Source organism: Erythrolamprus reginae, chromosome 2 (genome assembly GCF_031021105.1).
Source record: "Erythrolamprus reginae isolate rEryReg1 chromosome 2, rEryReg1.hap1, whole genome shotgun sequence".
NCBI lineage: Eukaryota > Metazoa > Chordata > Lepidosauria > Squamata > Dipsadidae > Erythrolamprus > Erythrolamprus reginae.
In genome coordinates this window covers 201,944,918-201,961,026 of record NC_091951.1, presented here as the reverse complement: position 1 = coordinate 201,961,026, position 16,109 = coordinate 201,944,918, and the positions used below count along the sequence as shown (strand labels likewise).

The window sequence follows — 16,109 nt, the reverse complement described above, 5'->3', positions numbered from 1 at the left end:
CCTGGATAGTCTCCATAATCCACGTTTTCTGAGAAGGAGAGAAATAAGAATTGAACACATGGACAACACAACATCCAGTCATCAAAGAGGATCTAGAGCAGTGGTTGGGACCCCTTTAGGGGTCAAACGACCGTTTCACAGAGGTCTCCTAAGACAAATTTCCCATGGTGTTAGGAACTAAAGCTTCAATTCTGGCGCCTTGGAACATATTTTTACAATCCGACCAATTGGGCGTTTACAATGGGGGTGTCCCTCTGACCTTCCTGCCAATCAGCTTCAAGCTCTGCTGGGAGAATTGGGGCTAGACTTAGGGTTGGGGGTCACCACGACATGAGGTACTGTGTTAAGGGGTCGTGGCGTTAGAAAGGTTGAGAACCACTGATCTAGAGCAATTCCAGAGCGTTACGTACATGGCCGGGGGTGGGGTGGGGGGCATAAAATACACATATTAATGGGAAGAGAGGGGAGAGGGAAGTTGATCTTGGGAATAAGGAGGCAGGGCTGGAGTACCACACCAGGAGTAAAAGGGAGCATGATTTAGGATCCTCCACTAGCAGAACTGGAGATTCATCCAATTTATGGATGAGTTCTTAATCTGCTAGGCACAATTCACCTTTGTTGCAGTTCTCTCGTCGCTTGGAGATCAGCAGCAGCAGCAACAACAGCAGGGGAACAAAAACCCATGCAGTCAAACCACTCTCCCCAGATGTAAGCAAAGAGAGAGTCGTGGCCTAGGAGGAAAAGACCCCAAACAAACTCCAGCGCTGCCCCCGGGCTCCTTGCACTTACCTCCAAGTCCTTTGGGTATCAAAAAGCTGTATAAGGCTGGTGGATTCAAGGACTCCTCATATTCTGTGTTTTGGATGGTGGTTGAGTGTAATTCAGACTCCCTGGGCAGCAGGAGGAGGCTGATGTCAGAGGAAGGTGTGGAGGTGCCAGGAACCGGACTGGCTCCCTTTAACTCTGCTGCCTGAGTCGGGAGGGGTGTGGCCCAAGAGACTGTGCTCTTTTCCTGGGGCCTAACTGTGTGCAACTTTGAGGTTACCCCGCCCTTGCTGTCTGTCTTGCTCCTGGGAAGTTTCCCTGTCTCCGTCCTGGCAGTACTCGCTTGCCACTTGGTATATGGGGGGTACTTGGTGACTGGCCATGGGGCCATCTTGGGCTGTTCCCAATGACTGGAGTTGCTCTCTAGAATCTTTGGGCTGGCAGAAGGAGAGAAAGCAGTTGGTGCCTTGGGGACCTTTGCCACAGCCTTTGTCGTGGCTGTTCCTCTGGTCTCCAGCGCAGAATGTGGCTGTGCAGTGGGTTTAAGTCTCACTACTCTGTTGGGACTGGCCTTGGGGAGAGTTACAGGTGACCTGGTTGACTTAAGAATGGTGGTAGCTCTTGGGGGTTTAGTAGATCTAATGCTCGCTAAGGGAATCCAAGAGATGGTCGTCCTCCCCAGAATCGTTGGGACTTTGGCTGATTTGGGGTGGCCGGTGGCAGTAGGTACTATGGTGGGATAGACGGGTGGAGTGATGATGGTGGACATGGTGGTAGCTGGTGAAGAGGTGAGCCTAGGTGCTGTCACTGGAACAGTTCTCACACCGGTCATTTCCTTGGAAGCTTTTGTTATCGCAGGGGCAGCATCACTAACTCCAAGAACAGATTTAGTGGCCTTAGAAAGTCTTGGCAAAACAGATACAGCCAATGTTTGAGGGGAGGCTTTTAGTGATCTCGTCACCCCTGGAGGAAGGGTGGTTTTCACAGGCTGGCTTCTATCTCTGGCTTCTTCTGGCCTCACCACCACCAAGGAGGTGACAGGGGTGACAAAATTGTATTTGATGGACAAATTGGTAGCTTTTTCTGTCAGGAGACGCCGGGCAGTGGTGTCATTGGCTCGGAACCGGGCTTGTAGCAGATCCTGAATGGTGAAGTAGGCCCAGAGCCTTTGGACAAAATGGCCGATCTTGCTGGTCTCACCCAGGCAGCCAAAGGGAGCGGCATCAGTGGTATTGGTTGAAATGTCGTTTTCCAGGTTCAGCGGGCCCTCCTGACCTTGCCCTGTGGTGCGCACCTGCAGTTTTGATGCTCCCGGCTTCACTCGCCCGACCACAACCAACTCAGAACCCTGGAAATAGTTGGGGAAGAGGTTCCGCGTGAGGTCTTCTGCAACCCCATCGAGATAGGACAGCTCCACATCGTACAGCAGAGGGCTGGCAATTTCATCATAGAAACCCTTGAGCTGCAAAGTAGCGTCGGCGTCCTCATAGATACGCCGGGCCACGCCACGGTTCTCTAATGAGAGTCGCCTCAGCAGCCCATAATCAGCGTCATCTCCAAAGGCCAGGCCAAAGAGTGAGACGGTGCCCTTAAGAGCCTGCTGGGCATTGGTCAGAATGCGGCTGCCGGCTGTCACTCCTGAAGTGGGTTCCCCATCGGTCAGGAAGATGATCAGTGGGATCCTTGGCTTCTTCTCCACCTTTCCATCCCCTGAAGAACTCTGGTTGAAGATGGAGGCAGCTGCAAGCAAGGCTGCATTGATGTCGGTCCCTAAGAGTAGGAAATGAGAGACTCAGAAACAAAGACACCGCCAAAGAAAGGTTTTGGCCCTATCACGATGGGCACTTCCTCAGTTTCTTCAAACACTTTTGAATTGCAACCGTCAGGCAGTCTCTTATTGATCAGGTTGATATACCTAGAGCAATGTTAGCAATATCAGCTAAGCAATGCAGGTTGGCGGGACCACAGGAGAGGGCCTTCTCTGTTGCTGCCCCGGCTCTATGGAATCATTCTCCCCCCCCCCCCAGTGTCCATACTGCTTTTCCGTAAGGCCATGAAGACCTGGCTATGCCGGCAGGCCTTGGGGCTCCTAAATCAACAACTAGCTTGACCACGTGTATGAATCTGTATGAATGGCAAGTACGTGTGTTGTTGAGTTGTTCTATGATGAGTTTTAATTAGGGTTTTAGAACTTAGATTGTATTTTTGACTTCTTTTTATTGTTGTTTGTGATTTATATCGTTGTAAACCGCCCTGACTCCTTCAGGATTGGGCGGTATAGAAGTCAAATAAATAATAAATAAATATCTAGACTCGTGACAGCAAACCTATGGCACACATGCCACAGATGGCACGCAGAGCCATATCAGAAGGCACGCAAGACATGTCAGCTCCAGTGTGCATGTGTGCACTGGCCAGGTGATTTTTGGCCTTAGGAAAGGCTGTTTTGCCCTCTGGATGCTTCAGAGAAGCTTCCTGAAAGCCCCGGAATGCAAAAAACAGCACAATGGGCAAATCAGAAGTTCAGAAAACGCACTTCCGGTTTGTCCATTGTGCTGTTTTTTGCACTCCGAAAGGTTTAGAGAAGCTTCCTGGAATCCCCGGAGTGCAAAAAACAGCACAATGGGCAAATCAAAAGCCTATTTTTCCAAACTTCTTGTTTGCTTGTTTGGCCTTTTTTCATGCCCCAGGCTTCAGTGAGTCTGTGCGCATGTGCAAGGGCGGCAGGATTGTGCGCATGGGACAGTGCAGGGGGAGTGCACATGCTTGGGGGGGAGGGGTGTGGACACATGCACACAAGCTAGCACACCCACACTCCCACTTTTGGCACGTGAACCAAAAAGAGGTTTGCCATCAGTGATCTAGACACACACAGGTCTATCTGTGCCCCCCAACATCCTTAAACTGAATGCACGGATTGTTCCAGATAGCTACAAACAGAAGTTCCATGGTCTGACCTTCATGGAGAAAATTTCAATTTTAGAAAAGGATTTTTAGCATCAACCTTTAATGATGGACTCGAGGTGGTAACATTTTGATAATTTTTCCAGATGAACGAATGGCTCTTCTTGCGATTATTTTGAGGATGCCTTCTATGTCTCTCTCCTGCCCTGTCTTTCACAGTTCTCCAAGCCAACACTTACATCCGTCTGCTTCCATTTTGCTGACATAATCTTTGGCCCTCCCAATATTTGGAGAAGTGGCTTGGATGGATTGACCTGGCTTCCACACATTCACCGTGTCAGAAAATGTAACAATGCTGAAATTATCGTCTTGATGAAGATCACTTAGTATGACATGCATAGCTTTCTTGATCTGTAAAACAAAATTTAAAAAAATTAGAGGTGGAGTTGGATGATCTTATTAGCAGAAATCTGTCCTTTGAATCAAATCAATCGATGCCCAATATTGAGCAAATTGAAATGTGCATTCTCCACACATTTTTAATTTAGGTGTTTACAAATAGGTATGCCCATGTCACACCAACACTCCGCAGTCTGCATTGGTTGCCAATCAATTTCCGGTCACAATTCAAAGTGTTGGTTATGACCTATAAAGCCCTTCATGGCATCGGACCAGAATATCTCCGGGACCGCCTTCTGCCGCATGAATCCCAGCGACCGATTAGGTCCCACAGAGTTGGCCTTCTCCAGGTCCCGTCGACTAAACAATGTCGTCTGGCGGGTCCCAGGGGAAGAGCCTTCTCTGTGGCGGCCCCAACTCTCTGGAACCAGCTCCCCCCGGAGATTAGAAATGCCCCCATCCTCCTTACCTCCTTAAAACTCACCTCTGCCATCAGGCATGGGAGAATTGAGGCATTCCCCCCTCCCCCGGGCCTATACAATTTATGTATGGTATGTCTGTGTGTATGTTTAATAATGGGGTTTTTAAAAAAAAAAAAATTATTAGATTTGTTGTGAATTGTTTTATTGTATGTTGTGAGCCGCCCCGAGTCTACAGAGAGGGGCGGCATACAAATCTAATAAATAAATAAATATATAAATAAATGAATGAATGAATGAATGAATGAAATGATATTTCAATAAATGTAAAATAACATAGTTAATCTAAGCTTCCTGAGTATAATCGTTGTCAAACCTGAGTCCTGCGTTCTAGATAGTGACTGGTGGACAAATATGCTGGGTAGATTCTAAATAAGAAATTATATTTTGCATAAAACGATATGAGCACCCTTGGATTCAGATTGCATTTATCAGAAATCAGAAGGAGTCTGGTAGCACTTTTCCAATTAACAAATATTTAAAATACAGTATTTTAAAACATCAGATTTGTTACCTGAAACTTACTTCATCTGATTGGGATGGTCTTTGTCATTAGGAAAAAAATGAAATGAAATGAAAATAGTATTCTGCTAATTTAGTCTGTACTTTCTCTTCAATGACCTATTTCATTTCATGTTTCCACCAAGAATCCCTCTTCATAATTTCACGCACTTCTATGACACCTGGATTGCACTCATTCAGCATGTTGCTTAATCAATCATGCTTCCATTTTCATCATTTAAAATGGCTGCCTAACATAAAAAACATCATCAAAAAAGCACAACAAAGAATGTTTTTTCTGCGCCAGCTCAGGAAGCTCAAACTGCCCAAGGAGCTGCTGATACAGTTCTACAGAGGAATCATTGAGTCTGTCATCTGCACCTCTATCACTGTCTGGTTTGGTGCTGCAACCCAACGGGACCGACACAAACTTCAGAGGACAATCAGAACTGCAGAAAAAACAATTGCTGCCAACCTGCCTTCCATGAGGACCTGTATACTGCACGAGTCAAAAAGAGGGCGGGGAAAATATTTACTGACCCCTCACATCCTGGACACAAACTGTTTCAACTCCTACCCTCAAAACGTCGCTACAGAGCACTACACACCAAGACAACTAGAAACAAGAACAGTTTTTTTCCGAACGCCATCACTCTACTAAACAAATAATTCCCTCAACATTGTCAACCTATTTACTAAGTCTGTCCTAATATTACTACTAGTTTTTCTCATCATTCCTATCACCCATTTCCTCCCATGTTGACTGTATGACTGTAACTTGTTGCTTGTATCCTAAGATTTTTATTAATATTGCTTCTTCATTGCTTATTTGACCCCCATGACAATCATTAAGTGTTGTACTACAGGATTCTTGACAAATGTATATTTTATTTTATGTACACTGAGAGCATATGCACCAAGACAAATTCCTTGTGTGTCCAATCACACTTGGCCAATAAAGAATTCTATTCTATTCTATTCTATTCTGTTTATTGGAGCTTAAATACACTATATTATAAATGTATCTGTTGTGGCCCGTTCGTGTCCTGTGCAATTAGTAATGGAGCCAGGGGACTCAAAGACACAGAAGGCATGGTACCTGCCAGGAACACCTGTATCATGTGTTCCTGGCACCCGAGACTGACAGTGAACAGCACATGGTGTCAGAGGCCGAAGAGCAACCAGGGCCCTCTGCACCTCCTGTGATGAGTGACTTGGGAGAAGAGGAGGAACCTCTACTTCATGCTAGGATTCAAAGGGCCTATAGGAGACATGAGTGGCTACTCAGGAGTAGACTTTCTCGTGAGTAGCACTGTTGGCTATTGGACCACACCCTCAGGCTATTTAAGGGGGAGTCACGTGATGCTTCAACACAGAGAACAACACAGTTTGTTTCAGGAATCTTGTTGCAGCTTATGTCTTCGCCTTGTGTGTCAAAGAATCACATTCTTGGCTGCAGTAAAAAGCTCTGGGCTTCCAGCCAACTTCTGTAACTCTATGCTATTGAATCTCACTTCAACTTGGTAATTACTGTTGTGTTTACTTCTTCTTGGGACTCTGGCCAGCTGATAATACTTTATAATCAGTGCGGTAAATCCTTTGCTACCTTCTTTTTGAAAAGACTCAAACTGCATAGGACTTTTGTAAATAATAAAACTTTTAGTAGCTCATTCGGTGGTGTCCATTTTATTTTGGGGGGCTCGGCGCTGGGACAGAACTGTATCCATCAATTGCATTGAGGGATCCTTGGTGCCCTCTGAGCTTGCTTATTTTCTAGCAGACGTTTCATTAAGGACTAGCACTGATGATGTTACCTAGTTTGGTAATGAAATGTCTGCTAGAAAACAATCAAGCTGAGAGTGCACCAAGGACCTCTCATTTCAACCCTCAGCTACGAACAGTCTCTTTTATCTACATGCTCTTCATAAGATCAGACCACCTTCATTCAGATCCTTTCTCCTGCTCCTAGTTCTTCAAACATGCAATATATTTAATTTTCTTTATATTATTGATTCATTTTCTTCACCCTTCATTGCTCTTACATGTCAAGTTACAATTTCCCCACACCATGGATGTCGCCATTGCAACCTGATTGGTCACTGAAAAACCAATTGTAACTAGAGGACCCCTTGTATCTACTCCCTCTTTCTCAATCCTCTCTCTATTTTCTCCCCACCCTTCATTTCCCAGCCTCTGGGCCTTCCCTTCTGCAACTGGAGGCTGCTCACCTGTTTCAGTTTGGTGCCATACATGGAGCCACTGATGTCAATAACAAAGACCACGTCCTTCTGCAAAAGGGGCATCCCCCTCGGGGCAAAGTAGTGAGCAAAGTAGCCATTGTAGATCTGCGAGAGAAAGAAACCAAAGTGTAGAAATGATGGGGGAAACGTCCTTGTTGATGGGTTGGCAATGGACAGGACAGGCAGGATTTGCTGAAACAAAGGAACATCTTCAACCACTAAATTAGGCAAAATTGGGTCCTCCTCAGTGGTGAAATCCAATTTTTAAAATTACCGGTTCTATGGGTGTGGCTTGGTGGGCATGGGGGGCGTGGCAGGGTAAGGATACTGCAAAATCTCTATTCCCAACCCTCTCTGGAGCCAGCCGGAGGTGGTATTTGCTGGCTCACTGAAAATTCTCTCTACAAGTTCTCCAGAACCTGTCAAAACCTGCTGGATTTCACCCCTGGTCCTCCTCATGTATTGGAGATTACAGGAATTGGAGACGCCATAACTGGAAAAACTGTTTTAAGGGGCATAATTTTTGTCAATCCACATTTGGGTATAAAGTAAAACATCAATTTCTCTTATATGTCTCTCTGTTCAGTTGTTATTCATTTATTTGACCGGCCTTTCTCATATATACACGGCTCCAGTTCTCTCCAGTGAGTCTTCAACATTGTTCTCAATTCTCTATATGCAATAACTAAATTATAGATTTCCTTATATGCAGTTCGGCATTAATCACAATATTACACTGTGAATGTCCACAACTGCAGATACGCACTTTTACATATATAACTACAGACTCTGGCATCCATTCGAGTGTTTCAAGAATGTAATCTTTTAAGGTGGGGGGAATGAAAATCAGGTTTCTAATCCTCACAGCTAACTCGTTTGATCCTTCCTCTGCCTCTCCTTCAATTGTGCCAAAAATAAATCAGAGCACCAATATTCAGTGATTTTTGTTGCCGGAGTTCAGTTATTTGATGTTGGTGAGTACCAGGGGCAGAGAAGAGTTTCAGAGTCTACCTGCAGATCTCAGGTTCTCCATCCAGATTTATGCAGAGATGGTGAATTTGCCTAATTTCTACAGATTGCAGTTTTCTCCTTTCATTGGAAAAGAACTTTATTCTGCCTACCTCTGAGCTTACAGGGCTATCTGATTCTTGAACATTGGCCTAAATCAGTGATGGCGAAACTTTTTTCCCCTCAGGAAAATGTGCACATGCTATCACACACGCTATCAGACATGCGTGTGCACATGCGATCACACACATGCATGTAATTCAATGCCCCCCACGCACACCAACATTCTGTGCATGCGCAGGCGCCCCCTGTGTGCTGCCCTGCCTTCTGTGCATGCTCCTGTGACCCGCCTCACTCCCCCATTTCCTGACTTCCCGTAAGGCCCATTTTTTGCCCTCCCCAGGCTCCAGAGGCTTCCCTGGAACCTGGGAAGGGCAAAGACGCCCTCCCAGAACCTCTGTGTGAGTCAAAAATAAACCAGCTGGTGCGCACATGCACACTGGAGCTGAGCTAGGGCAATGGCTCACAAACCAGCAGATATGGCTCTGTGTGCCACCTGTGGCACATGTGCCATAAGTTCACCATCACGGGCCTAAATGGACACAGAATTTGCTCCAGTGGGGCTTATGACGTCAGACTTGGCGTCACTAGACCCCCAGCCTTTGCCCAACAAATGTATTCGATGTGATAGTATGCATGTGACTGTTTGATTGTAAATGTTTAGTTTTTAAGATAATTTTTAAATTAACTATTCTATTAATTAGCTTAGAAATGTTTTATATATTGTATCTTTTTAATCAAAATGTTGTAAGCTGTCCCAAGTCCACGGAGAGGGGGCGGCATATAAGTCCAATCAATCAATATAAATATAAATATAAATATAAATATAAATATAAATATAAATATAAATATAAATATAAATATAAATATAAATATAAATATAAATATAAATATAAATATAAATATAAATATAAATATAAATATAAATATAAATAGTAATATAAATATAAATAGTAATATAAATATAAATAGTAATATAAATAGTAATATAAATAGTAATATAAATAGTAATATAAATAGTAATATAAATAGTAATATAAATAGTAATATAAGTAATATAAAAATAAAATAAAATAAAATAAAATAAAATAAAATAAAATAAAATAAAATAAAATAAAATAAATACAGTAATTTATTAGATTTGTATGCAGCCCCTCTCTGAGGACTTGGAGCGGCTCACAACAAGTAAATGAATGAATGAATGAATAAAATAAATGTTCCCACAACTTCTCGGATTGCTCTATGTCTGTGACGGACAATCTATGGCACGTGTACCAGAGATGGCGCACAGATCCCTCTCTGCTGGCAGGTCAGCTCTCCATGGCATTTCTTTTGTGAGTTTCTGTTTCCCTGCAAATGACGAAACAGAAGCTCACGAAAGATAAAGATCTTACCTCTTGTTGCGCCACCAGTGTTCGGATGCCCTGTCTCCCGTCGGCCAACTGGTCTTCAAGTCTCTGCTGTGCATGCATACGTATGTGTGCACGCATGTCTGTGCATGCACACATTTGTAAGCACACACACACTTTTCAGTTTGGGCACTCGGTGTCTAAAAGGTTCGCCATCCCTACTTTATGTCATCCTACCTTGCTTCCACTTTTTAAAACAACCCTGCTCCCTTTATTCTGTTTATTATATAATTATATAATTTTCCATGGATTATATTCTCGTGGAGCCTCTCCCCTAACCTGGATGTCTCCCGCAACATCTGGCATGGCCACATCATACTGCACCACGAAATCACCCACGATCCCTGAGCTGGAGAAGGCTTCCTGTTCTTGGAGGGTTGGGCTGAAGACGATCCAAGCGCAGTGCCGCCCTTTCTCGACTCGAGTTGATGGCGGCATATCGGCTTCCCCTGAGAAGACAGAACCGCAGATTTATCAATGGGGGGGGGGGGGGCAAGGCTTGCCTTAGATCATGCGGGAGTCCATTGAGGTGACTTGGCCTGCCTTGGTTTCTATTTCACTTCAAGGCTTTTCACTCAAATCACTTCGGACAGTAATGGGCAGCCAAAATTTTTACAGCCACACTGTGGGGTGTGGCTTATCTTGTGGGTGTAGCTTGATGGTAATGTGACTGGGTAGGAGTAGCTTGCCAGCCATGTGACCAGGTGGGAGTGGCTTGAACAATCATCATAATTCAAGTGAACTGTTAAATCCTCGACTTACAACCTCACCAGTGTCGCTCTCTGGGGTGACAATTTGAGAAAAGAGGGGGGAGGAAAACGGCCCCCTGCAATTCCTCCCGGTGCTGGTCTCCCTGCCACTTTCCAAGGAGAAGGAGGAGGATGGGAGGGGCGATAGTCAGCTGGAGGTGGGCACACAGCTTCATTTCCGCCGGTGGAACTGCGTTCCACCCCGTCCTGCCTGCTGCACACCCCTGACTTCAGACCTTCTACAGCTGCTCACTGAATCAATAGAGAAGCCAAGCAAGGCAGGAGCATCTGTGGATGATTCCCTAAGTCTTGGAATGGATGGGACAGCAGCCAGAATTACACCACCATCCCCTTCTCATGACACTTGAGCAGAACGTAGGCTCCCAACGATGCCTGCCCACTTCCTGAGAACCTTCCAAATGAGGAGATGGGGATATAAAAGCTTAAGCCACACAGAGGAGGTTCAAATGTTGCAACTAAAGTCAATGCTGCAATCATCATGAATGGGGTCAGGAAGGCTTGCAAGCTGGTAGGTAGTCAAATCTTTATCTGTAGGTATCCGTAAGAGGAGGGACTACACTCTGTAATGGGTTGCAGCCAATACGGGCCACTCAATAGAGTGATAGTAAAAATAATAATAATATTAATAATAATTTATTAGATTTGTATGACGCCCCTCTCCAAGGACTCAAGATGCATGCGCAGCTATGTGTGACTGGCGGGTGCATGAACACACCTGCGTGAGATTTGGCTTCTGCACATGCGCAGGAAGTCAGATCTTGCACAGGGACCCACACGCGTGCAAGATTTGACCAATTTTCGACAAATGCGGAAGCAAAGAAATCGCTGATAATTGGCAAAATCTTGTGCACGCGAGCATCCTCATGTGAGATTGCCTTCTGTGCATGCAAAGGAAGCCGAATCTCACGTGGATGCACAAGCCCCTGCCCGCCAGACGCACACACACCATGCCAGTCTCCGGGAGCGCCGGAGACGAGGAACTCCCGCCTAACTACACTGAGCCACAGCAAAGTCATTGAAAGTGCAACATTAAGCTAAGAGAGATGACTATATGGACAACCGCCCCACATAACTTTCTTTGCAATAATACACAATAGCTGGCCACTCTTTCCCTTCTTCAGGATAATTTTTTTAACTTTTCTTAGTTTAACCAATAAGCCTGGGATTTTCCTGATGGTCCAGATCCAAAGCTGCTTAGCTTTTCAAGGACCACCTGTGGTGAAACTTTGCTGCTCTTCGGAGTTGAAATGCAAGCATAATTCTTTGTTATTCTGGACCACAACCACAGATTCCATTTATCTGAGGAGAAGGATGAACTCATACAGTACCTTGAAGGGTATTGGTCATCAGTCGACTTGTGCGAAGGGGCAAGACCCGGACATGATCGATGCCAGTTCTCTCAGAGATACTCAATTCTACGGTGAGGTTCCTCACCAACTGCTGGGGACGGATGCTGATAGCATGCTGATACTTCCCCAAATGTCGCTGGAGCAATTCCTCATAGGTCAACTCAAAGGCCACCTTTCCTCCTGCTTCCACGCTGGTGGACACTCTGAATTTTTCTATTTCTCGATCCCTAGGAAATAGAGATATATGTTGTTCAGTGTGATGCTGTTTACCAGTTTGCCAGAGCAACTTGTTATGTATGGACTTACGTAGGAATATTTGCATGATGGCCGCTGATTGGCTAATCAGGTGGCGGGAGTTTTAAACCACTGTCAGTGGCTGGCTGGCTGCAAACAAGCCCTTAAAAGCGGCTTCCCTGTAGCCTGCCAGCATTCCATATTAGCTACAGCTAGGAGAAAAGTAAAGTGCCGAACTGTTGCTGTGAATCGCCTCTTCCTTTATGTGTGAATCTAACACTTGCGATGAAGGTGTTTGAAGAAGATCCACAGAACAAAGGCACCTCATGGCACCCCCGGCCAATCTAACACAACTCATTCCACACCATCCTTCTGCCTGTGACAAAGCTGCCAATCTTCCTGTTCATAGGATTTTCCCTCCACCCCATTTTTGTGGCTATCTTTGGAGGAAGGTCTGAGACAAGAAGAGGCTGAATTCTTCGGGAAGCTCTTACTTGGTGCCAACATGAGCTGCTGTCCTTCCCTGCCGGCGGGCTTCCTCATACATCTTCTTAGCTTGGTGCTTTTCCTTCACTTCAGCCACATAGACCTTCTCATTCATGGTTCTAGTGCATTGGAACAGAACAAGAAAAATCTGCCGTCAAATCTCCTCTCCACTATGGCCCTCAGCACAGAGAACATCACAAAGAATGGTCTGAAAAAGTTATTGCTTTTTTAATTATGACTACAGCCAGGATGCCCACATTGCTGTTGCCTTCTGTCTCTGCTTGCTCTAGTTTCTTTAAAAAATGCCCCCCTCTGGCATCCATTTTTAGCTTAAGAGACCAGCCCTGGTCCACAGGGCTTTAAAGAGCAGAGAGGTAATGCCATTTTCAGCTTGGGAGAGGAAACAAAGGCAGGAAGGGTTATTTTGGAAGCAGAGAAAATGAGTTTCACGGCAAATGTTCCTGGATATCTTCAAGATTCAACCGCAAAGCCCAAATGCATTGCCGGAGCACATGTTTTTATAATGATGAGACAGAGGTGGGTGTATGTACAAAATAGTCACATGGACTAGAATCTGCAATACTTAGGGCAGATTTACTGCTGGTATGCTAGTCACCCTTCCTCTCCCCAAATAGCACCCCAACTTTGAGAAATTTTGTTTCAGTTTGCAATAAAAATAACACTGTTTCCCATATGTTAGCATGAAGGATATGGATTTTGAGATCATAAAATGGTATTTAGCACCTCGTAGTCATCTGCATTTTGTAGCCCAATCCCAGCAGCCCCTCTTCCACCCTTCCCTTCTCCCCTTCACTGGAACAAATCCATCCATTGTGATTAGAAATTAATCTTGCTTGCCATATGTTGTGGTCTGTTCGCGTCCTGCGCAATTAGCAATGGATCCAGAGGACTCAGAGACAGTGCAGGCACGATTGACTGGAAGAGCAGGAATTCAATATATGTATTATTTGGACCCAGATTGTTGGGGGCAATATGCTGATTCTATAAACCACTTAAAGAGGGCTGTGAAGTAGTATATAAACCTAAGAGCCATTGTTATTGCTGTTTGCAATAGAGATTATTTTGTCTGCAGATTATGTTCTGTACAGAACATAAAATGCCCAATGAATAGGCCTTGGCTGAGTCTATTTAACGTATGAAGATGGTTTACTACTTGTTCATCTAACATGGCATTTCCTTCTCCTGAATGGTAAAAGTTGTCAAGGAATTCAAACAAAGAGTCTTCTCTATTGTTTGTTACCAGATAATTTACTTTGAATAGTTACATAGAAACATAGAAGATTGACGGCAGAAAAAGACTTCATGGTCCATCTTGTCTGCCCTTATACTACTTCCTGTATTTTATATTAGGATGGATATATGTTTATCCCAGGCATATTTAAATTCAGTTACTGTGGATTTACCAACCACGTCTGCTGGAAGTTTGTTCCAAGCATCTACTACTCTTTCAGTAAAATAATATTTTCTCACGTTGCTTTTGATCTTTCCCCCAACTAACCTCAGATTGTGCCCCCTTGTTCTTGTGTTCACTTTCTTATTAAAAAATACTTTCCTCCTGAACATATTTAACCCTTTAACATATTTCAATGTTTCGATCATGTTCCCCATTTCCCTTCTGTCCTCCAGACTATACAGATTGAGTTCATTATGTCTTTCCTGATAAGTTTTATGCTTAAGACCTTCCACCATTTTTGTAGCCCGTCTTTGGACCGGTTCAATTTTATTAATTTCTTTTTGTAGGTGAGGTCTCCGGAACTGAACCCAGTGTTCCAGATGTGGTCTCACCAGCGCTCTATACAGCGGGATCACAATCTCCCTCTTCCTGCTTGTTATACCTTTAGCTATGCAGTCAAGCATTCTACTTGCTTTCCCTAATGCCTGACTGCACTGTTCTCCCATTTTGAGACTGTCAGAAATCACTACCCCTAAATCCTTCTTTTCTGAAGTTTTTGCTAACACAGAACAGTTAGATGTAAAGCCTGGCTTTTTCTGTTTTCAAAGCAGATGCTTTCCTACTGGGCTGGTGCTTTTGTTATTTCACAGAATGAGGAAGACAGCATCTCTGTTCAAAGAATATAGGGATGTCTTTCCCTGGCCTAGACTCACATGGTGAAGTTGGAGATGAAGGCAGAATGGGGAAGATCCAGGTCAAAGATGGCTTCTTTGGCCTCAGGATGTGGGTTGCTCATGGAAATCCAGACTCGAGTCGAGGCATAGCGGGACACAATCGTCGAGCGCACCAAGAAGCTGGAAATTATGAACTGAGGAGCGAAACCACAAAGATAGTCAGAAAGAGCTGGGGTGGCGCAGCAGGTAGAGTGCTGTACTACAGGCCACTGAAGCTGTCTGTAGATCTGTAGGTCAGCGGTTCAAATCTCACCACCGGCTCAAGGTTGACTTAGCCTTCCATCCTTCCGAGGTGGGTAAAATGAGGACACGGATCGTGGGGGCAATAGGCTGGCTCTGCTAAAAAGTGCTATTGCTAACATGTTGTAAGCTGCCCTGAGTCTAAGGAGAAGGGCGGCATAAAAAGGGCGGCATAAAAATCGAATGAATAAATAAAATAAATAAATAAAATGGTCCCAAGCATCTATGCAGCCTTTTATTTATTTATTTAATTGGATTTGTATGCTGCCCTTCTCTGAGGACTCGGGGCAGCTCACAGCATATACAAAAACAGAACAATAGTATGAATCCAATTAATACTGCATTAAAAAAACAATCATTAAATTCAATTAAAAAAGGAAAACCTATCAAACCAATCATTCAGCAATCATACTTAAAACATTCATTGGTCAGGGGGAAAGATCTAAAAGTCCCAAGCCTGGCGGCAAAGATGAGTTTTTAAGCTCTTTCGGAAGGCGAGGAAGGTGGGGGCAGTGTGAATCTTTGGGGGGGGGGAGCTGATTCCAGAGTGTCGGGGCTCCCACAGAGAAGGCTCTTCCCCTGGGTCCCGCCAGCTGCCACTGTTTGGTCGACGGGAGCCTAAGGAGGCCAACTCTGTGGGACCTCACTGGTCACTGGGATTTGTGCAGCAGAAGGCGATCTTGGAGATAGCATGAAATTTGAGAGCAATTATCTAAATCATTGCAAGACTAGGTGGAGAATCACAGAAGCAACTCTAAGGCCCCTCAGCTTGTTTATATGCAGAGTCCCAGTTCTACTGAATACAGCAGTATCCTGAAATACCAGGTTACCTGTGGAATCACCTTTCTCTAAGGACACCCACCCAGTTATACAGGGGTCGGTTCCTCTTTTCTTCACTGCCGGTTCACTCCATTACGCACTGCACAGGGGCACGTACATGCACAGTGCTTAATAACCAGGTTCTACGCATGCACAGATGCAAAAAACAAGATGACGCCTCCTATGGTGCCGGTGAGAGAGCCAGTTCGGGGGTGTAGCAGGCCTGTATCGCTGCTGTTTCTAGCGACTCAGGCCGCCATGTTACTACCGATTCTGAACCATGAGAAACCCAGCTCTG

At 44.8% G+C, this 16,109-nt stretch overlaps 1 protein-coding gene across 1 annotated transcript in view; it reads right to left on the bottom strand.

Annotated features, from left to right (window-relative positions):
• Window positions 1-16,109, bottom strand: part of ITIH6 (inter-alpha-trypsin inhibitor heavy chain family member 6) — a 29,690-nt gene that overhangs the window by 6,383 nt on the left and 7,198 nt on the right. The window contains exons 3-10 of the mRNA XM_070736810.1: window positions 14,732-14,886; window positions 12,613-12,723; window positions 11,864-12,111; window positions 10,045-10,214; window positions 7,277-7,393; window positions 3,909-4,080; window positions 790-2,535; window positions 2-28 (exon numbers count right to left, since the gene is read on the bottom strand). Of these exons, the coding sequence (XP_070592911.1) occupies window positions 2-28; window positions 790-2,535; window positions 3,909-4,080; window positions 7,277-7,393; window positions 10,045-10,214; window positions 11,864-12,111; window positions 12,613-12,723; window positions 14,732-14,886 (2,746 nt within the window). The remainder of the gene's footprint in view (window position 1; window positions 29-789; window positions 2,536-3,908; window positions 4,081-7,276; window positions 7,394-10,044; window positions 10,215-11,863; window positions 12,112-12,612; window positions 12,724-14,731; window positions 14,887-16,109) is intronic.